Source organism: Pezoporus wallicus, unplaced genomic scaffold (genome assembly GCF_028554395.1).
Source record: "Pezoporus wallicus isolate ANWC-B61680 ecotype Strahan unplaced genomic scaffold, APGP_CSIRO_Pwel_v1 contig_6787, whole genome shotgun sequence".
NCBI lineage: Eukaryota > Metazoa > Chordata > Aves > Psittaciformes > Psittacidae > Pezoporus > Pezoporus wallicus.
Genome location: NW_026636951.1, coordinates 2,493,131 through 2,515,789, shown reverse-complemented (window position 1 = coordinate 2,515,789; position 22,659 = coordinate 2,493,131). Strand labels below are relative to the sequence as shown.

Below are 22,659 nucleotides of genomic sequence, written 5' to 3'. Positions count from 1 at the left end.
TGGCCCCGGGCCTGGCCCCGGGGAGCGGGACCGGCTTTGCGGTCCGCGGTGACATCTACTGTGTTTGCCGCTTTATTCGCGGTGGTGGGAGATCATCGTGTTCCTTTTCTTTCATGTTCTTTTCCGTCGAGAGGCTCTCATTCAAGTTTCTTAAAAATAACAAGTGCGTCTGTAACTAGTGACATAATGAAGCTATAAATTCTCCATCTACTTATAGTTCTTTAACATTTTACAACGGTCTGCTCTTTTGGGTTAGTCATGACTGAGGGTTTGCAGCTCTGTGTTCGTTAAGGGTTCTCGGTGGCGGAGGACTTCAGCTCTTAGCACACTTAATGGCAAGACAGCTAACTGCAAAATACTTGTGTATTTTTAACTTTTTCTTTAGAGGTTTTTTCTGGTTTTTGCTTTGTGTTGAAACAGATGAGAAAACACTGATAACTGGTGAATGAGTTAACACGGGTAAAAGACTCTGAGAAGGATGTTTTCCAGAGTAATCTCATTTTGGAAACCTCGTCTGAGATTTTTAATTTTACTGGGGTTATGATTTTTCTTTCTGCTGACCATACAATATTACGAAACATAAAATTTTCCTGGCATGAGTTGAATATCTTGCATAGCTCAGTGTTAAAGCTTCCTGCAAGTTACTTCAGTTCAACAACACAAAAATTTTACCAATCCTGTCGTAAGTAATGTAGTTAGGAGATTTTAATTCAGCAGTTCTGATAAGTGTCTGACTTCCTAGAAATTATCATTTTACATAATTTGAATTTTAAAGCTTCAGCGCCTGATGTTTGACTGTCATGGAATCATTGCAATGTTAAACGAAGTAATCATAGGCAAACTGCAAACTCCTTTGAGCAGCTCTGCCAATTTTGTGTTTTGCCTACAACCTTCCAGTTTTTTGAAAGACTTTCAGCTTTGCAAATCTGTCTGAATGTGGAAGAATGTGTTTGTTCTTGTGATTCACATACAGATTCGGTGGGAGAAGTCGGTAATGGACAGGTGCCCAGGAGTTATTTTTACCTTTGAAAATCTCCAGTTCAGATTTTGAATGGCAAATGGCAGTCCCTTAGAATTGAGATATAAGTGCTGGTCTAAAATGTGTTAGGCTTATCTCAGCTAATGAAAATGAGTGCAAGAAGGCAGCTGTGTGAAATTCCCTGCCTTAAAGAATCGGGAAACCTTGTTTGTAGCTGACCATTCTTCATGTACCTCTGAGCTGCTGTCCACAGACATAAGCTGTTGAAATTCTCCTTTTGGAGAGGAGCACAGGTCTAGCTAGGCACAATTGCTTGTCTAATGCGTGTGGGATCTTTGATATGTGAAGGGCTCTGTATGGGTTTTAACAGTATATTACAGAGAGAGAGAGTTTTGTCGGCGGATGTAATAGACATCTCCATAGCCCTGGATTTCTGTGTTTGTAGCAAATGAGGGTTTTGATCCGAATATACCAAAAAAGGAATGTAGGTATACTTTTGCCAGACCTTTAGGAGTTGCTGCAAAGAAGGTGTTGGACTATCGGTCTGCTAAACCCTAGTTGTGACCAACCTACACATACAGTTTCAGAGCTTTGTGAAGTATGTTGTGTGATTCATCATACATAGCATGATCTCAACACAAGTTCTTGTGTTAGAAGTTCTGATTGAACATCAAAAAATGAGTGTTACTTAGTCCTCTCAAACACTTTTAAAGAGGGAAATACGTTCTCAGCTTCCTGCTTGTTAAGTTAGGGAAGAGTTTGTAATATGATGACAACAGAGGGAAATTCCTGCCTTTTTAAAAAAGTATCTTTGCTTGTCCATGTTTTTTTCCCTCCCCCTTTCCTTTCCTTTAAAAGTATATGCCTAGTTCAAATACAGTGATATGCCAGGTGACCTTAATTTTCATATTCTCTCTGCCTATTATTTCTAAATGTATAGCCACACATGATGACTATGGTGATACAGATACTATACCCTGTTTATGTATGAAGTGAGCCTCAGATATCCTGGTCTTTGAACATCTCCCTGGGCTTTGTGTATTTGACAGTGCACTAAAGACCATAGATTTGTGCACTGACACAGCATGGCTAGAGCTTCCTCAAAAGCAACATGAAGGTATGACACATCCTTTAAGCAGTTTCCATTTTTCCACAATAGCTATGGAAAAAATGAGAATTTTAGTAAGTCAGTAGATAATAGTGGTAATCCTTTTCTTCGAAGTTCATGTGCAAGAAAGATGTCTCATCTAGCTGCAAATTGGAATAAAGGGATTATGTGACTGTTGATATTATCATTCATACTGTGGCTTTTTTGGGCCAAGGGCCATTGAGGATTGGGGGTGGGGTTGTGGGCTTTTATTTCTAAGGAAAGTTGTGGAGATTCAATTAGTCCATGAATAAATTAACATGATGCTCCTGCAAGGAGTTCAGGCTTTTCTTATGGGCCAGATGGTGATTAGAGACAGCACTCTAAGGGGTAATGGATGCGAGGTCAGTATTCAGATTCTGAAAAGAAACTTGTAGGAAGCTAAGTAACTTGCCCCCTAGTAAGCAGGGATAAGTAGAGGCTTCTGTAAAGCAAAACCGGTCCTATGTTACACCTTTCAAGATAAAAGTGAAAGGGAACAATCCTGTTTCTTGCATAGGCTGTTGCATTGGCAGCTGCCTTTAGGTAATCTTGAGTAGCCCCCAAGTCTGCTTGCACAGGAAGCCTTTTACTACTTACTGGCCTTTGCTTGCTACCTGTAAATGGGTCTTGAGGGAGTTACGTTAGGGCTAAAGAGTAGGATTTTCAAGAAACTCTTCTAGGTGGTCTTTTGCCTTTTCCCAGAAAGCACTCTGTATGTGCTTTTGGCGCACAGTTTCTGCGTGACTTACTTTCACTATCAAGTTCAACTTCAATAATAGAAAGCATAGGTTTATGAAGTATAATGCTAGTCCCTTGTCAGTGTTATGGAGGGTTTAATGTTTTGGGAAACTTCCACTAAAAAGCCATCAGAGTTGCGAGTTATTAATATGCTATTAACAGAGCATTAACATTACTTTGATCCACTTACTCCCCTAAGCATACTCATTCTTCATGCGGGGGCTCAGTTTCCTGATGAAAGTATGTAGAGTCTTGGACTCTAGAGGCTCACTGACCTCCTACAAAATTTTGAAGTATGGCATTGTGCTGTACACCTGTCCTAGATTAGTCTCCCAAGAGATGTCAGAGATCCTCACTAATGAGCATGTAGCTTCCCAGTATTCCTCCAGGGCTTTCCAGTACAGCCTTTGTCCATGTGTTTGTTTAATATTGTTGGAACTGCACTTGGAGCAGGATGGTGGAGGTAAATAGCATGTGCAATTTTTGTTCTTTCTGGTCTATACTATTTTGGTGGCTGGAGTAAAACCTCTAGAGTCAGTCAAAAAGGGCTGTTACAGTAAGTCTGTTACATAAAAGCTCCTTTTCTCAATTATCTGTGATAACTCTTCCCTGTTAATCACAATTAGACTAGTCTGCGCTCCAGGGGGGTTTTACCTAGGGGATACATTTTATGACACAGCAGACTAACCTCAGATCTGGATTTAAAAGTCCTCTTTTAGTCAGTCATGTCGTGGCATGTTTATTCAGGGTCTGGTTTTCTCCAGTCATGTGCCACATGATTTTTTTTTCTCAGAAGCATCTTAATGACATTTTCAAAGGTTATAGAATAATAATAATTAAAAAAATGTGAAAATTATAGCAGTAATTACATTTTATTTTTGAATGTTTGTTGCATAGAAGGAATTTGGAGCTAAAAATTGAAACTTGGGATTTTTAAAGGCAGAAGTCCTGCTGGTTGCTCAAATTTCTAATTTGCAGAGTTATAAGCCATGGAAAAATGGTTGGTTGTGCCACAGTAATTTAAAATTCCTGGCAGTGTACCAGCTTGCGTACACTGTGGTGTGGCAGGTTTATGGGCTGTGTTATTACCTTCCTGGTCATATTTCAGGATGTTCTGGTGGAAGTGAAGTACTTTTCTCAGAGCTCTGATGGCATGTCTTAGTCTAAATTTACTACACTTAAGGGAAAAGGGAAATGTATGGGTTTAAAAAAATGATAGAATATTATGTTAATTATTCTAGATTTTTTATTCTCATTTGGGGAATTACAGTTTTGATTTGCATGAAAACTTTTTTTTTTCCCTAGCTGGGAGCACAGATAGTAGATATCAAGCAAATGAATCTTTACCTTATTGTAAGGCTGAAAATCATGATGTGCGGGGAGAGTCTGTATATATTCTTGAGTTGATCTGCCTTTGCCTGATATCAACCTGATGACTTGGAGCTGAGGCGGAAATTGAAATCTCCATCATGTGACTTCTGTCACTTAACCCTCCAATGCTTAGCAAATTCTCCAGAGTAAATAGCTGTATCTAATAGCAGTCAGTATCAAACAGACTGATTATCCTCTGGAAGACTGTTGTGTGATTTCACTTCTATATATTAAAACATATTAGGGCTCAACACTTCTTAGCAAAGGCTTGTGCAGAGACTCCTTGGTGGCAGCGCACAGAGATACTCAAGCAGGTGTTTTTAGCAGTGTTCGTGAATGTTTGTTGACTGGCCTTTTTTCAGTGGCAGCTGGTGCTGCTAATTTTGAACAATTAGGGGTGTTTACACACATAGCTAGTATTTAAATTTTATTATCAAGTTAGCTCACAGAGAATTTGTGGCCCCACATTTCAAGTCTTGGGAAATTTGTCTTAACTACTTCAGTATATTAGGGTTATTTGGGAAAAGGAGTATGTAACGCTTTCATCAGTATAAACTGAGCTGGATGTAGTGAGGAATATAAAAGTAGTTAGAAATTAGGATACAGAAAGTTAGGATGCTGTTGAAAGCATTTTAATTGTATTGTGTTTTCCTCACAGTAATCCAAGGATATCTTCGTATCCTGCAAACTAATATTTAAGTTTTTGAATGTAGTAAAAGGGAATTTTATGGTATTTCTCCTGATTCAATTTGAAACAAACTTGCAGAATCCTTATTTATGTCTTATTTAAGTATTACCACACCGACTGCGAGATAAAAAGTATTTAAATATTCTGTGTAATACCTCATGAGTAAGATTACCCTTGTAGTCATGTATTAGCCTTTTATAGCATGCTGTCATCTTAATTACAGGGGTTGGAGAGAGGAGCCAAAAATCAGTTTTCGACTTTCAGCAATTTCATCACAACTATCAACCAAAAGAAAGAAGGCATCGGAAACAGAAATTCTCCTACGCAACTTGTTATACCCAACATCAAAAATGGTAAGAGAATAAAAGCCCTGTGTTACTTAGTTACCAATTTAAGAAGGTGCTCTGTGTTCTGCCAATATTTGTATTGTAGTGCCAGAAAAATCTATAAATATAGATTTTATTAATGTACGTGTGCTGTATGGTGTACAGGAAGTGATAAATGTGATAGTTCATCCTCTGTAAAGTTTATGTCATAGAGACAATTTGGATAAGAAAAAGAAATAGACCTGCAGGATGAAATAATCATCTGAAGTTTAAAGAAAGTTACAGATTCAGGAGTGCATCTGCAGTTTGTCTAACTGCAGGCAGATGACAATTTCCCTAAAAATTGTGTCAGAAGTTAAGTGAAGAAAATCTTTCCATCACATTCTGAAGGATGGCAGGGATGAGGGATCTAGGGCTTTTAAGCGAGACAGTTGCTGAGAATTGCTGTTCTTCACTGAAAATGAAGGCCAGTGATGACACAAAATAAAATTCACAGGCAAAGATTGTTAATTTCTGAAGAGCTTTAAAAGCAAGAAAGAAGGTGGTTGTGGTATGATGAAGTAACAGTAATTGATGAAGAGATAGAAAGTGGAGCTGTGTAATCATTAGGAAAGGCTAGAGTCATGAAGCCTGATTAGATGATGTTGTGGTTAGACCTGAATTTTTCATTAGATTTTTGGGCTAAGATACAGAATTTCAGTAACTTGGGACTGTTGATAAAAGACTGCACAAGCATTTGTCAGTTTTGTATTGATCTTATCTTTGAGCATATCCCTCTCAGCCTCATTATTCTCTGGTTCTCTAAGTCTCTATAGCACTCAATGAATTTGAGGCTAGAAAGAGATGGCATTAATTAAGAGACTGTTGTGAGTTTGAAACAAGACTAAGGCCAGGTAACCTGCCTATATAGAAATAAATTATTTTACTAACAGCCCGAGGTGCACTCAAATTTATTGAGGAGATATGTGTATTCTATGGAGAAAATAATTACTGAAACAGACTTCTTGGCTAAAAATGCTGCTTCTGCTATTCTGAAATTGAGGAATGATGCGTGGTTGGTGGGGTTTATACACATGCTATCTCTCTCAATATGTGTGTATATATATGAACACGTACTGGTAATACTTTAGGCTTGAGTTCAAAGAATGTTAATTTCATTGAAAAACACAAATGTAGAAAAAGTAGTACTGGTAAATACAGCATGAAGGCTAGGGTGATGTTTGTTTGCTATGCATCTTCCACAGAGATTAGAAAACTTGTTATAGCAATTTAATGCAACAGTGATCTGGTATGAAATTTGTATATAAACTAGATTGATCTAGTTCTTTTATAATGTTACAAATTTATTTGTAAGATTTGTTTGCTTTACTTTGAAAATTTTCATCTCTCAGCAGCTGTGTTGGTCACTGAAAATAACTGCTGTTATAAATTCATTCACCCTAAATTTCTTTGTATCAGTCAATTCTGCTTTGTATCAATGAGATTTTCTTCCTCAACGTTTTTGATTGTTCCCTAAGAAGTCATTCATTGCTGAATCTTTTTAGTTGATATAACCAGGCAAACAGCCAGCAGTGATTGCTTTTTCTTGTCTTGTAATGTTGTGTTACTGCTCTTATTAGCTTAATACACGAAGTTTCAAGTTTCTCCTCAATGGAACTCAAGTGACAGATCTTAATTAACATTTTTGAATGTCAGATGAACAAATAAATCTATTTACAAATAAACCTGAATAATGGCAAAACATACTGAAGTTGTCAGTATTTATTTAACATACTATTAAAATTCCATTTTAGTCTATCTAATTTAAGATGAATATATTTCTAAGAAAATTGCATCACTGGCAGGGTGCATGTTGCCAGCTTAGCACCTGCAGCCTCAATTTACTGAAATGAGAAACAGCTTCTGTCAGCAGCTCTCTCTTCTACAGATGTGGAGAGAATATTTTCCTCATTTCAGTGTATTCAGCTGGTTATAATTCAATGTTTAATCAATTTAAAATTGAGAAGACAGAATGAGAGCTAAATGGAAATTAGTTATGTTTTTCGGAGTATGAAAATAGAATGTAGTATTCATTTCTTTTAAGTCAGCCCATCCTGCTTTCAGATAATGTTGTGCAATAGCCAGCACTTGCATGGCAGGATTGTTTGACACTTTGAATTAATCTAGTACCTATATGTCCACTTTGTTTTTTAAATTGCTGCTCTTCTCTTTAAATAGCTTTAAATTCCTGCTGTGAGAGTGGGCAAGGTTCCATATCTATAATTGATGCCATACTCAGGGGATTGAGGGCAGCTCTGATCTATTATCATCTGATGAATGGTGTCTGTGTTAAGTCACAATGGCAGTATCCCTGTCATTAGCATGAGTGAAAAGAATCTGCCTTTGGGTTTGGGGATTTTGTTAGCATTTATTTCCCCACTGTGATAAAAGGAGGAGGCAGGAGAGTAGTAATACTACTTTGATGTTAATTTTAAAAAACAACTCTTGAAAAAGGCTTAGAGGGTTCTTAGAAATTCATACAGGATTTTAGTTTAGTATGTTTGACTTCTGAAGACATCTTTATTTTATATAGTACCTTTTATCCCAAACATATGTCATAATTCATATAAATACTTTTAAAACATGCAGCATAAATCAGACTAAAAAAGCATTTTAAGGATATTTGGGAAGACACTGTCAGTAAAAAATGGATGTTTGTGTATACTGTATTGGAATATTTTTTCATGGTTTTGGTGGGTTTACCTTGGCTGGCTGCTAGACACCCACCAAGCTGCTCTATCACTTCCCCTCCTAATCAGGATGTGTGGAGAAAATAAGATGAAAAAGCTCATGAGTTGAGATCAATACAGGGAGTCCACTTTCTAATTACTGTCACAGGCAAAACAGAGTTGACTTGAGGATATGAATTTATTGCCAGTTAAACAAAACTGAAAATTCCTTCTTCCCAGGCTTTAGCCCTTTGTTTCCTATTCTTTTACTTCCTTTCTGCCAAGGGAAAAGCACAAGGAGGTGAGGAATGGGTGTTGCAGTCAGCTCATAAAATTTCATCTCTGTGACTCACTTCTCACACAGTTACCCTTATCCAGCATGGGGTTTCTCCCATGGGATACAGTCTTTTACCAGACTTTTCTAACACAGGTCCTTCTCATGAGCTGCACTTCTTCAAGAACTAGCTGCTCCAATGTGGGCCCTTTCCACAGGGTACACTCCTTCAGTGCCACAGTTCCTGCCAGCAGCCTGTGCAGGCATGGGCTCTCCATGGGCTGCAGGTGGTTGTGTGCTCCACTGTGGTCCTCCATGGGCTGCAGGGAGACAGTGCTTCAGTGTGGTCTTCTCCACGGGAATCCCTGCCTCCAGTGCCTGGAACACCTCCTCCCCTTCTCCACTGAGCTAGGTGTCTGCAGGGAGGTTTATCCCCTCTGGCCCGCCTTCCCCTCCAATTCTTCCTCTCTTTCAGCTGCTGTGCAGTGTTTTTTACTGTTATTATCACAGAGGTGCTATGAGTACCACTGAAAAAAAAGGCTGAGCTGGGCCCCTCAAAGCTGAGGGGCTCAGCTTTGGCCACTGGTAGCCAAAGTGTTTTGTAGGTGGCTGTGTCTCATGTAGAGGTAGCCCCATGTCCTCTCACGTAGGCCACCCCTGCAGCCGCCCTGCTGCCAAAACCTTGCCACATAAACCTAGATAAACCTAATACGACATTCTCAAATCAAATAGAAAGGTGTAGAATAGAAAGATCTTTTAAAGCACTGCTACTTGTACTTAGAATAGGCAGACAGATTTATTGAGAATTGTTTCCAGATGCTTCTGTTTCAGCAATAATTCTCTGCAAGACAGAAAACTTATATTTCCCGTTTAATTTATTGGAGAGATTGCTTTAGGAGGTTTTAGATGATTCACAGTCAGCTCTAGGTAAAATTAATATATCAGTGTAGACAAACTTTTACCTCAGAAAATAGTTGGACTTTGGTGTGGTTGTGCTTGAGATTTTCGTTAGGTGTAGGGATCACCAGTGTTACAGTTTGTGTGTTACAATGTTTACAATGCATATTATAAATGCAATAATGGACAACGCTATTATTCATGACTAATAGCTATCACTCATGGATTGCTCTGTTTGCCTTTCAAATAGCAAACATAACAGGATCACTCTGGGTTAATGCTGTAGTTCATAACATCCTTTTTTCTTTTTTTAAAAATTTATTTTATTGTAATTGTGTTGTAACTTGCTTTGCTTGACTTCCTCATGTTCACAGGTAGATGTGATGTTTAGAATAGGCACTTTATGCATTTGACTTTAGAAGGCACTTGGCTTTATGTTCAGAAGGTTGAGTATCTACAGCTACAATAGATTTAAAGAAAATCCTGCACCACTCATTTCTAAAAGTGAAAGTATACATGGGGAAAGTATATGTGAAAGAAACTTGAGGTTTTCTCGTGTGATATGAATACTGCTGTATGCATACCAGTGTGTGTTACTGGTGTAATATCTATGTGTCTTATGTAAGTTTATGTAAGTACAATATTTTGCTATTTTTCCAAATAATGAGTTGGAACACAGACCACCAGCCTTCCCCCCCCCCTTTTTTTTTTGTTTGTTTGACAGCAGCATGTCAGCAATTCTGTTGTGAAAATGTGTCTTGGTTTTCTTTCTTTTTTCTTTTTTTTTTGTAATAAGCAAATCATTTGTTTGCAACTGGGTGGAAAAGCTCATTTATAAAATAGTAGAGTCCCTTCTTTCAGAAGACCTTAGGTAAGAGGCAAACTGGCCAATTTTCTCCACCCATTGTTCACAAAGATATAGCTACAAACTCAGGGCATGGTTTTTGTTTCGAAGTTTGTATTTCCATTCAATTAGTTGAAGTTTCTATCATGTCTGGTCTGAGCACATAGTACAGAAAGTATTTGGACGAGTTGGGGTTTAAAGTTGTAGAATTAATCAGTGTGAATTTTCTTTTTTTTCCTAGTTTCTTTATAGCTGTATTTTACTAACTGCATATGATTGCATTTTATTTATTGGGTTTTTTTTTACAAGTGAGAGACTTACCACCTATATGCCTCGATGTACGACAAAAGCAGCGCATCTCTATAGACACACTACCCCAAGAACTGAAAGCACCAATTCCTCCTGAACGTTCCCTTCCTATCCGAACCAAAACTGTGAAGGATTTTCAGTAAGTCACCCTGTGTTTCTGAAAGCATACTTTATCCCTTTGAACTTGCTTTGTGTTGTCCTGATTCATACAGTAGATTTTGTTAATCACAAATGAGGAGACAGTTTAGTAAGGCTGACAGGTAGTTGGGTTGTGATGGTGGGATTGATAACTTACTGTGAAAATTACCAAAATACTTTCTGTAGTTTGAAGTGTTGTTCTGTTCAAGAAATGGCAAAGGTTGTACTTCAGAGTTAGAAATTCGGTTACTGACATTCAGGGGATGTTTAGTTTAAAAAAACCCCATGTATGGCATATTGTGGGCTAGAAAATCCCTTTCAATCCTAATGTTTTATTTGCACTGCCAGTTTGGTGTGTCCTTTGAGGTACTGTGCATTCTCAGTCTTTGAAGCACTGCACATCAGTTACTTGAATGTATAACAATGTACTTGAGGACCGAGTGGTGATTACATGGACTGCACTGTTCATGCTTTATGTTAGAGGGTTAATTTTCAATATTAGTTTTATGGCAAAAACTTTTTTTCACATATCCTTGCTGCTTTTGTGATCACATAAGCAGCATAAGCTATTCTAGCACTTTTGAGATTCCCTATGCTTTAAGTTTGTCTAAGTAAAAAGTTTTAAGATTAACTAGTCTGTGTACACAATATTTATGCTGCTGCCTTAAAACAGTGATTTAGCTAGAAGTAAAATTGATGTGAAATAGTGTCTGGTGTTCCACTTCTGTTTTTCCAAATCAGTACAGACCCTTAATCAAAACTGTATCTGCATTAGATTTCTTTCAGCTCTGTTGATGATACTCAGCAATGATGCTTGATTGGCTGAGCTGGGCTAGCATGAGTCCCCAGTGAAATCACCTGAGTTGCTCTTAACTAGTAGAGCTTGTTTCCATGATGTCAGGTGTACACTAGAGAGTTTTGCTAGCTTTGCTTGATTTGTTGTGGACGCAAGGCAATAGGGAACTTTTTTTCTCTGTTTCACATAAGTCCCCCAAAATTATGATGTTGACACTGTCATTTGTGGAAATGGCGTAACTTTGTGGAAAACCTAATGGCATCAAGTGTGTCTGTACTAGGGAATCCTGCCTGCAATACATGGACATATATTGGCAGTGTTTCTTTAGTGTGGATATGTTCTTAGAGTATTCTTAGGTGAGTATTTACTAATTCATCGGAAGTATGGTGTTTGTTTTGTTGTTTTTTTTTTTTAGCCTTAGCACCCACAGAGCAGCATTATGCTCTGTAATACCCTCAAGTGTTTTACAGTAGAATTATCTTCATCAAAGAATGGGGAGAAGTATTCCCAGGAAGAAGCCTGATTCTTCTATTTTTTCAAACAGATGGGGACAAAAAAAAAATTTAAGAAAATATCACAGTTGCTCTAAGAAGCGTATGAGCATATACTCTTTACTGCTCTTTTCCGTGTTTGAAATTTTGTGCAGTCAGTGAGGAAAGGAATGCTTTCTGATTACTCAGTGTGTGTATTTGGTGGAAAAGGAAACGGGTATTACAGCTTGATGAGAGGCGATCCTATGTTGGTATTTGAGTGATCTGAAGAGCTGATGTTTTTTCTATATTCAGGTTTTTTGTATTGATTGACTGCTGCTTAATTAAGTAATTACCAAAAATTTTATTCTTTCAAATAAAGTATTAAAAAGTTATTAACATCTTTGGTATGTCCACTGATGTTTATTTTTTAGTATCTAGATACTAGATCTAGTACTAAGTATCTAGTGCTTAGTATCTAGTACTAAGTATCTAGTACTTTTAATATCTAGTATCTAGATACTAGTATCTAGTACTAAGAAATTACTTGGGGGAATCCAGCTGGGATTTGTATCACCAGCACTGTAGATAGCTAAAAAATCTGCATTAAAGGTTGTTTGGGGCTTGTTTGTTTATTTTAAATGCATGGTATTGTACAAAAGTTCATATACAGATACTTACTTTAAGGTCCAATACTTAAAGAGTCCCTTAGGAGATGTGTACAGTTGCATACAAAGAAGAGAAATAATATTTTGAACAAATGAGAGTTGATTTGACTACTTAAGGAGCTTTTAATAAACTAGTTAGAAATTTTATCATGTCAGTGTGTTTTCAGCATAATTCTGTTTTGCTAATTATTTGTCTTGACATACTGAACTGTGACACCATGAATTAACATTTTGAATAAAAGACATTGCTCAGGTGTATCAAACACAAACTATGCTTTTGTTCTCTTGTAATACCATGATCTTAAAATGACAAGGAAGATGTTAGCAAAGTAGTGATATTATACCTGTCTCTCTTCTAAGTGTGCTTACTGAGGAAAGCTTAGAGTTACAGTGCAGTGTAAAGTCTAAGTGGGAAGGTTGGAAAGATTGAATCCTTCTATTATCAATATTTTACTATATCCTTTCTAGGGATGATGTTGAAAAGGCTAAGTCATCAGGAGATTGGAAAGCTGTACACGATTTTTATACTACAACATTTGATTCTTTCTTGGAGATAAACGCTGCATTTAAGGTAGAAAATAATTCATAATACTCTTTAGTACTTGCAGTGCTTTGTATCTTTGAATTGTTTACAAAAATGTCAGTTAAGGGCTTGTAGCTACTTATTCAAGGCTGCTAAGATCGTTTTGTCACAATCTCACCTGTCTTTGGTAGACAATTGTTATTGCATTGATTTATAGATTCCAGTTTAAGCGACTCTATTTCAAATATATGTGGAACTTTAAAATTCCAGTATGTAGTTCGTTTTGTGGCAGTATGGCTGTGTAGATGATTTTTGCACAAACTACAGTTTAAAAACATGCAGCAAATATGGAGACCCAGGCAAATCTGGAAACAGAAATTCCCTGTTGCCAAAACACATGTGATATGGGTTCAAGTAATATAGCTGTTCTTGTGTTGTGATGGCATCCTCAGTTTTCCTTGGGAAAGATCATATTCATGTCTGAAAACTTTCTGAATTCATGCTAAATTAATATTTCCTGCCTGTTACAGAGCAAAATATGCTTATGGTATTTAATATGGACAGTAGTGCCTGACCCTAGACAAAATAAGCTGTGACTTCTAGTTACTTAACAAATATTGAATGCTTATGACCTTATTGCTCTTGTCTGATAATAGATCAACAATAAAGACGAAAAATGAAAATTTTATGTAATTCATTATTTGAAACCCTCTTACATTATGAAAATAGAATGATATGATAATGGTGTTACATTAATATTGCCAATGTGTATGATTACTGTTGTTTAGTTACATCCTTCACATATTAATAAAAGCATCTTAGATTCTTAAGGGTTTGATAAGAAAAATAATTACATCTGTGTTTTGTTTAAGCTTGCTGTTAAACTTTTATTTCTCAAAGATAGCTAAAATATTCAAAACATTTCAAAATCAAATTGCTTCATGTATTGTCTAACTTACAGAAAGATGCCAATTCTCCATTTAATACCACTGAAGACTCTGGAATTGATGCAAATTTTGTGAATGTTGTTTATGATGCCTTATTAAATACTGTAAGTAGAAGGAAAGAGTTCATGTTCTAAAACATTGTAGCAATTATTTCAGCAAAGAAATATGCTAAGAAGCAATTTATACCAAAAGTTTTTCTGAAGAATCTCTCAAAACATACTTAAAATGGCCCCATGAGAATTACCAGAGTCGTGAAAACGGCTATAGTAAAGGGGATATTTTTGCTACTAGTAATGAACAGCTTGTACTGTGCTAGATCTCAAAGACTGCTTGCAGGATATAACATGACTGATGGGACACTGCATGTTGGGAAATAAGGAAAAAGTGAGGATGGGGTAGTAAAAAGTAGGTACTGTGCCTACTCAACAAAGGATGGGAGTAATTTAGAAATTATATTTACATTTTTGAAGTTGTTTAAATCATTGAAAGCAGTCATTGACACAACTCCAGGCCTCAGCTAATAGTCTGCGAGGAAAGATACTTAGGAGTATGGTATCATAATGCAAAGATTTCTTGGCTGGCTTGAATCACAAGCAAAACAAGCTTGCTTGTTCATACAGTACATTGTATAGCATATATATAATTACATGAGATATGATTTTTCCTTTCTTTCTTCCATAGCCTCAAGATGTTCAGAAATCAGTCCTAAAAGGAGTAATTAATGGTCTGCTACAAGAATGGACAGGGTAATTATAACAAGTGCTTGCTTCAGTGCTGTGTCAGCACTTAAAGTTGATACACGTTTTGTTTTTATTCTTTTAGCTAAAGAAGTAATATGATTTGATACAACTTGTTTGACTCTTAAGAACTTGTCTCCTTTTGGCAGGCAAATATGCTGAAATATATCTTGAACTCTCTAAGCTGACATTCAACCCCTGAGGGGCAGACCCAGGCCCAGCAATACATTCCTCCACAAAATCTCAGCTGCCTGTTGCCAGGGCAATCTTTTGAGCGTCTGAACTGTGAGATGAGTTAAGGAATTTATCTAAAGTAAAATATATTCTCCCTGCTCACCCTCCAACAGCAACTAGGTCATTTTAACCTAGGTAATTCCTTGATCCAAAGTTTACTTCACAATACTGTTCAAGTGTGGCACCAGCATGGAAAAGGCAGTGCAGGATGCAGAAAGGGATAGCCCAAAGGCAGATGATTTGGAGATGACAACATTTTTGCAAGAGGCAAGAGAAATGAGAATGGAGTTTGATTCATGAAAAGATACGGCAAGTGTCAGTGCCTTGTTGTGACTCGCCTGTGACCCAACCTTTGGCTGTTCCTTTCTCTATCTTATAGTGCTTTTTCTGTGCTGTTGCTGCATTTGGTAATGTAAAAGCATTGAAACAGATAAACACCAAGAAGTACAGAGTCTGCAGTGGAAGAAGTGTATAATAATTCTGACAGGAAATATCAAGCATAAGGCAAATAAACACTTCTGCAAAGCAAAGTTAAATTGTAGGTGCATGATTTCATGGCTCTTTGTGTATATCATGTATACATATAGTTCTGCTTATTATTTCGTTCATTCACAGGCCACGAACAAAAGATGATCTTAGAGCATACTGTATACTTCTACAGGTAAGAAAAATACAATATTTTTATTTAAGTGTATGTCTGCTTAGTGTATAATCTATAAACCAGTATACTCTGCAAAAAAAGATACTTCACATTTAATTTCCTGTTATAAGAATGCATTAAAATAGAGAAGAAGTTTAGGGTATGCATGATGGGAATGGGAGCTTGATGGAATATAGTTGATGGGGAAATGTTACATAGGTTAAAACTATGAAGTAACAGACATGTAATTGTTTCCTGTCATTTTGTGGGTTGGAAAAACAAATGTTTTAGCAGATTATTTGTTCTTTTTTCCTTGTTCCTAGATTTGCCTTACTGTTATTCTGTAACACTGATCTTTCCAGAAAGTTTCAGTATATGCACTTTTTTATATTGCTGTAACTTTCTCCAGAATTGCATTATATCCAGTAGACTCTCGCCAGTCTGACTGGCTACATTGTCTGATTTCTGCCTGTGTTAGGGTATTACCTTTACTATTATATTTGATTTGCATTTGTAGCAAATTTGCCCTTTAAATTTTACAAGTGTAGATAACATCTCTCCACACAAGGAGAGATTTCTGCTGCTATTTGAGATGATTAGATGGTAATTTAATTTTTTGAGACAATAGTTTTCTGGGGTGGTATGCTAGCTGTGAATTACAAGGGATATATCCTGCTGAAAAGTAGGAATGTGTTAACTCATACATAAGAGAAAATAGGTTTGGACTGATATGCAGGAAGACAGGAGCTATGAGAATCCTTATTACTTAGATGGAAAGCACATCACTCAGAGGAGTATAATGTATGTGCTGTGCATTAAATGATAATCCAGAAAAATCTGTTGGGTACTGCCTTTATTACCTTTGGGCTTTCTTTTGAAACTAAAACAAGAAAAGAAAAAAAAAACCATACTTTTACAAGATAGAAGATATGTACTTTTCATTTGAACAAGAACAAACATAAGAAAAATTCCTAATGACTTCTTTCCCTTTCTGCAGTTTATTAACCTAACACATTTTTTTAATCTTTTTCAGAATCCTCAATTTAGTAACACTTCTACTTATGTCATCTATGCTCACTTGCTAAGACAGATAGCAGCCTTAACAGAAGCTGACCATCATTTCCTAGTGCACTGGTCTAAAAAGTAAAAAAATTAAAAAAATAAAAATAAAAATTCCATTTTTAGGATTACAATTGTTACTGTATTTCCATTGATGTTGACTGTTTTATAAATTACATGAAAGTTAATTTAATTGAGTACAGAGATTGTTTTTGTTGTTTTCAAAGTACATTTGGGCATAGTCCACTAAGTGATACTGATTTATAGATGCAAACTGTATATAATGTATAAAAATGAATATGCAAAATAGCCTTCATTCCAAAATAACTTTTTAAAGTTATTTTTCTGTAACACATGCAAAATACTTATGTATGTAAATTTTTTAGGTATATGTTTAAATGCTATTATAAATACAAACATCTTTAAGATCTTTGTGTAAATAAAGATATGTCTTGGATAATTTGCAGAAGATACTGTAACTTTACTGTGTTTTATGAAATTCACAAATCAAATCAAGTCCCTGCTTCATAGTGTAATGGAAGTGGTGAGAGACTGTAGTTAGGGCATTAGATTTTTTTAATTAATTCAAGTAATTCTTAATAGCACGTCACTAACAAAGTCATATGGGGTAACTACCCAAAGAGCAGGTTTTAAGAATTGGTATGCTGGTTGCCTTCCTCATAATAATTGTGCAAAAATTTCAGTGTGGTGTAAAAATGAAAAATTTGAATGGCCATATTCACAATTCCCTGACCTTTAAGGGAATCTGTTAATAAAGGATTTTCTTACCTGCAAGGTTGGAAATTATATTCCCCTCTCCCTACCCTCTAATATGTCTAGATTTGCTTAAATATGTGATATTATTTCATTTGTATCAGTGTTTACAAATGATGTTTACCCCCTTGATTAGGGATGCAATAGGCATATCAATATTTTTATTTTTAAAACATGTATCAGAAGTCTAAACCATTAAAATAAGAGAGCTCTTATTTACAAAAGCATTCTCTAATACATGTACACATGTGTATTGTTGTGATATGGAACTGGTGCACATAATTTAAAATGTGCACTTGTCACAAGCTTCAGTAGTTTCCGTTCTTTGTTCAATAGGACCAAGTGTCTCAAAAAAAAAAAAAAAATCAGACTTCTTCACTATTCAGATTGTGGATTGAAATAGCTAAGGAGTTTTGTTTTCTTTTTGTTTACTAAAAGTCAAGAACTAATGATTCTACTGCATTTTGGTGGGTTTTTTTCAAGTCACAGGCATTAAAAAGCTTAGCGGTGCACTGATGAAGAGCACTGCTGTGTATCAGTGTTTAAAAGCATGCTTCTTAAACTTTATATTTGGCATTTGTTTTTACGTATAGGGCATGTTCTTTAAAAAATAAAATTGAAATCTGATAATAAAAGCCCTAGTGTGGACAGTGATCACGTGAGAGTAACTGCAACACATTTGTTTTAGGATTTCGCAGAAGAGGTTCAAGCAGCTGGTGGACAGGTTACTGCAATTTATTTCTTTACGCTTGTTTCCTGCAAAACCTGAAGAGTTTCCACCTATGGTGAAATGTACCTGGTGGATTCCATCAGCAGCCAAAGTCTTGGGTTTATTTAGTAGGTATTTTGCTTGAACTGTATATGCATATGTATGTGGATATATATGTATATTTCTTTGTATGTGTATACATATGAGGAGGAATAGTTTATTCCTCTTCTGGGTGAGATTGACAATGATAGTGGCACAGTACAAACTACAATAATATGCCAAAAAGTAATAAACAACAAAAGGCATCTTCTATTGGGAAGTATTTGTAGTTGTTTTCTGGTAAAGGGTAATTGCTATGCATAATTTTCCTGTAACAAGTGCTCATCATTCAAACAAAAGTCCATGGAAGTAACCGATGCTTAGGGTTTCCCTTAGTTTTGTAAAAGAAACTGTTGTGTGTAATTCCCAGAATTTCTTCTGTAAGTGGCTTAGCCCCACAGAAATATTTGGCATCCAAGAGAAGCTTGGCAGTGCATATGTCCAAAACTACAGCTTAGAAAAAGTAAATCCTTGTCCAGTTCAACCATAGAACACAGAAAATACGACAATTGCAAATGCAACCCTTCTCCACTCATCCCAAACAGCTTAGTGATTAGAGCATTTGCTATGGAGATGAAAGGCTTAAGGTCAGTCCGCTTTTCTTTAGAGGTAAAAACATTTTCTTCTCTCTAAGAGAAGATGAAACCACCAAGTGAAAATTAAGATTGGAGTGAGGACATTTTCATTTCACTGTCAACTTAAAACTGCTTAAAAGCATTCTGCACAGTCCTGCCTGTCCAGAGTGACAGCTTAGATAAAGCTCACCTGTATCTGAAAAAAAACATGTGTCGTCTAGTCATCTGTGAAAGAGTTTGTAGTTCCATATTTCTGGGAAAAGAAATATTTAGTAATTCAAAATACATTACTTTCTGACTGATCAAAAATTAATCATGTTTAAGTGGATTTACAGAAAACTTATTAGATATTTGACATTGTGTGAATGAAACACATGTTGTTATACAAATATTAAATAATGAGATAGGCAGCTTAAATGTGAATTGGTTTTGATATGGTCATTTTTGTATTGGTGAGGCTAGATGGTATAGTAGTTACCTGAGGAAATAGGTGTATCTTTGAATACTATGTTTTATGCCACTCTCTTTCCATCTCTTTTACAAACAGGCATCAAACTCAAAGAGATAATTGTTACCTGAAAAGCATGTAGATGTTGTATCCATAGCTAAGTTTAAAATTAAACAACAATAATTAAGAAATCCATCTATCAAACTGTTTTTTCATCGATTTCAGCAAAAAAGAACTCTATGCATGAAACCTTAACTTAGCTTGTGTCATTAAGCATCAAATGGACGTTCTCTTATCATAAATGGGCTGAACTAGGTATTGTTTTCCACAACAGTTAGTGTGATGTCATGTTACACTTGTTAACCTGCAGGTAAGACTGAGACAAAGTTATTAGTATCCGACTTGGCTTAAAGTTTCTGAGGGCATGGGTGCCCAGGATACCTAGACAACAAATGTGCTGAATCCAGGCAGTATTTTAAAAGACTTTTGTGTTTTCTTTGTAGATGCTGCAAATTGTCTGATCAGTCCTCCTATTATTTCATATACGGATTTCTACAATTCTACACTTGATCATATTGATCTTATGGAAGAATATCATAACTGGCAATGTTACGGAAATTCTCACAGGTAAAATAAGTGGTTGTTTCTTGTTAATTAGTATTTCAAAGCACTGTATCTACACTATGTATATCATGTATATCTATCTTATAGCATGTATGTAGTGTGTATATATAACCACATTAAATACTGTATTTTATTGGAAAAACATTGTATAGCTGCTACTTGATATACTTGGTATTGCATGGATGCAAGACTGCATGCAATAGATCTCATTCTGACTTTGCAAACTGGAGAAAAGATGTGAAATATAGATGATAATATGAGTTTATTATTTACTGGCATAGACTTCTAATTGTGTCTTACTACAAAAATATAGCCTCAAATGTTCATAGAAAGTGGTGTGTGCATACTTACTACTTAATGATGAAAATGTCTCTATCTGTATATATGTGGCTCCAATCCTATTTGCTCCACTAAAATCAATAGCACTATTTCTGTTACATGAAGATAACATACAAGTTAAATCTTTACAGACTCAAAGCTTACAAAGGTATTTCTCTTCTTGTAAAAGGCAGCCAGCAGTGTGATTTAGAAACATCTAGAGAAACAGGCATTTCATTTTACTGCTAAAATTTAAAATCTCAGTGACATTTTCTTAATAAAAATGTTTTGTATAGCTGTATCTTTTAGCATATTAGTATGTATCACTCAGTCTTTACAGCTTGAATCACAAGATCAATTAAAATTCCTCATATTTCAAGACTTTTCAGTAAGCTAATATAAGACAACAGCCACCCAAATGTAGCTTTTTGCTTATTCCATGTGCAGTTTTCCTTGTCTTCAGCAGCAGTTGAGGAAAACTTCACATTATTTGCTCCACTAAAGCAGGTATTGTAGGCTAGGTTTCTGTCTGATACCTGATATTCTGCTTGGGAAGGAATTAAAAACAAATAAATGGAAAAGAAGGCAAAAAAAGGCCCCATCAAACCCCATGACACATGATAGCAGTAAATGTTCAGTAGGTTTTGCATAGTCTCAGTACAAGTATTGGAATCTGGATACTGCTGAGCTTCAGATTTACTTTTTTTTTTTTTTCCACTGGCACCATCTGGCTGTTTTGGCACCCACATCCAAACTTACAAAAGGGCTGCAAGATTTCCACCTGCTCCAGTTCTTTTCAGTTAGCTGGGACACTGGGAATTCAATATATGTCAAAACAAAATTTGCTTGGTACATAATTTCTGGAGTAGCTGAAATGCAGACTAGCTGTATTATTCTTAAAGTAAATTTAATTCTTTTACTTTGTTGCAGCCACACTTCATTCTAATTTTAACATCTTTTAACTCTGTGTCATTAAAAAAAAAACCCAGACAAAACAACAAACCAGCAAAGAATCACAGTCAAGTCTATATGCTTAGAACTAAGAAGGTCAAGTTAGGAGCAAGTCCTGGTTTACCTTCCACATGAAATATTTTGAAATACATAATTATTCAAACTATGTTAACACTCCTTGGTAAAACATTTTGGATTGGATTAGGATATCCAGGAGACCAAATGAGAATATTTTGCTCATTTTCCTTTCTTTCCTAGCAACATCTGAATCCAGAGCTTCTAACAGGTAGGATTCAGGGTGCACATGCAGTTTGGATTTAAGACGCACACACAGAGTCTGAAGCTCTGTGTATTTCAGTATGAACTTCTGCTAGGTGATGCATGAGCTGAATCACCAAAATCAAACAACTTACCAAAATAACCAATAAAAAAAAATTTTTTACCTTGGTGATTTCTACAGTTTTTGAAATTTATTTGTATTATTCGATTGCAGTGGAATGTGGGATCTGATATTTTAGAAGCCCTAGATGGCTGTAACTTCAAGTTAAATCTAAAGAACCTGTGGAAAATCGATTCCTTTGAAAGTCAGTTCTGCAGTAAATAAGCCAAACCAACATTATTTCTACTCAGTACCTAAACATGCTGCACCGAGATAGCTGCTTTTCTTGTATTTAATAACATAATATAATTTTCTTTAATTCAGTGTAGCAATTAAAATTTAGTATTTAAAGCAGGTGACTTTTTATTAGGTCTGTTGATAATGATAAACAATAAGAAAGAGCTTTATAGAGAATAAGTATTAATACCGAATACAATTTCTAGTAGTATTTACCGATAAGTTTGTTCTACTGAGTTATGTATGCAATGCAAAAAAACCCAGGAGCTATTTGCAAATTACTAACAGTGGAGGGAAGTAGTTCGGGAACCATAATGCAACGATTCACTCCTGTACTCTTAAAAAGTAAATAATATGCTAGATGCAAAAAAAAAGGAAATACTCTATCTTCTTTTCTCTTGTTAGGTTTTCTTTCTGTCAATACCCGTTTATTATTTCTATAGCGGCAAAAAAAGTTATTATTCAAAGGGACTCAGAACAACAGATGATAAGTATTGCACGGGTAAGTCATTTAGTGATAAATGTTTGTCTCATCCAATTGGTATTTTATAAGTTTTTGTTAGATTGATATTACATACAGCCTTTCATCACAACTTCTAGAATTTTGGACTACCCTGAAAAAGAACTTGAGCAATTTTACCAGTCTATAACTGTCCATGCTGGATTCTCTCAGGCTTTTTTATTTTAATGTTCTCAGTTTCAGGATATTTCTAAATGCCAGTGCTGTGGAGAAAATGACTGTAATTACTTTTTCTTCTTCTTTTTTTTTTTTTGAGAAACCAGCATAATGTTCTAGCATCTTAAATTAACAGGATAATTAAGGAAGAGAAATTCCATGAGAATTTTGGACTGTTACCTATATAATTCCATGAAGATATGTTGTCATGGCAAACCAAGATGTAACACTATGTCCACAAGTCATAGAAGAGGTATTGCTTCTGGCCAGCCTCTTCTGTTTTGAAGGAGACACTGTCTGCCTCTTTCAGTGGTCATTTTGTTCAGGTGCTAGGTGATACTGCTTTCCTTGGTGCTGAATGTAGCACCACCACCTGTGGCATCATTCCTGTCTT

The 22,659-nt window shown here is 35.9% G+C and overlaps 1 protein-coding gene across 1 annotated transcript in view; it reads left to right on the top strand.

The window, feature by feature from the left end:
- The window catches only part of HECTD2 (HECT domain E3 ubiquitin protein ligase 2), a 40,521-nt gene that overhangs the window by 376 nt on the left and 17,486 nt on the right, over positions 1-22,659 (top strand). Inside the window, exons 3-12 of the mRNA XM_057402370.1 lie at positions 5,129-5,258; positions 10,264-10,402; positions 12,804-12,906; positions 13,820-13,909; positions 14,487-14,551; positions 15,392-15,437; positions 16,450-16,559; positions 17,938-18,086; positions 19,584-19,707; positions 21,995-22,091. Of these exons, the coding sequence (XP_057258353.1) occupies positions 5,129-5,258; positions 10,264-10,402; positions 12,804-12,906; positions 13,820-13,909; positions 14,487-14,551; positions 15,392-15,437; positions 16,450-16,559; positions 17,938-18,086; positions 19,584-19,707; positions 21,995-22,091 (1,053 nt within the window). The remainder of the gene's footprint in view (positions 1-5,128; positions 5,259-10,263; positions 10,403-12,803; positions 12,907-13,819; positions 13,910-14,486; positions 14,552-15,391; positions 15,438-16,449; positions 16,560-17,937; positions 18,087-19,583; positions 19,708-21,994; positions 22,092-22,659) is intronic.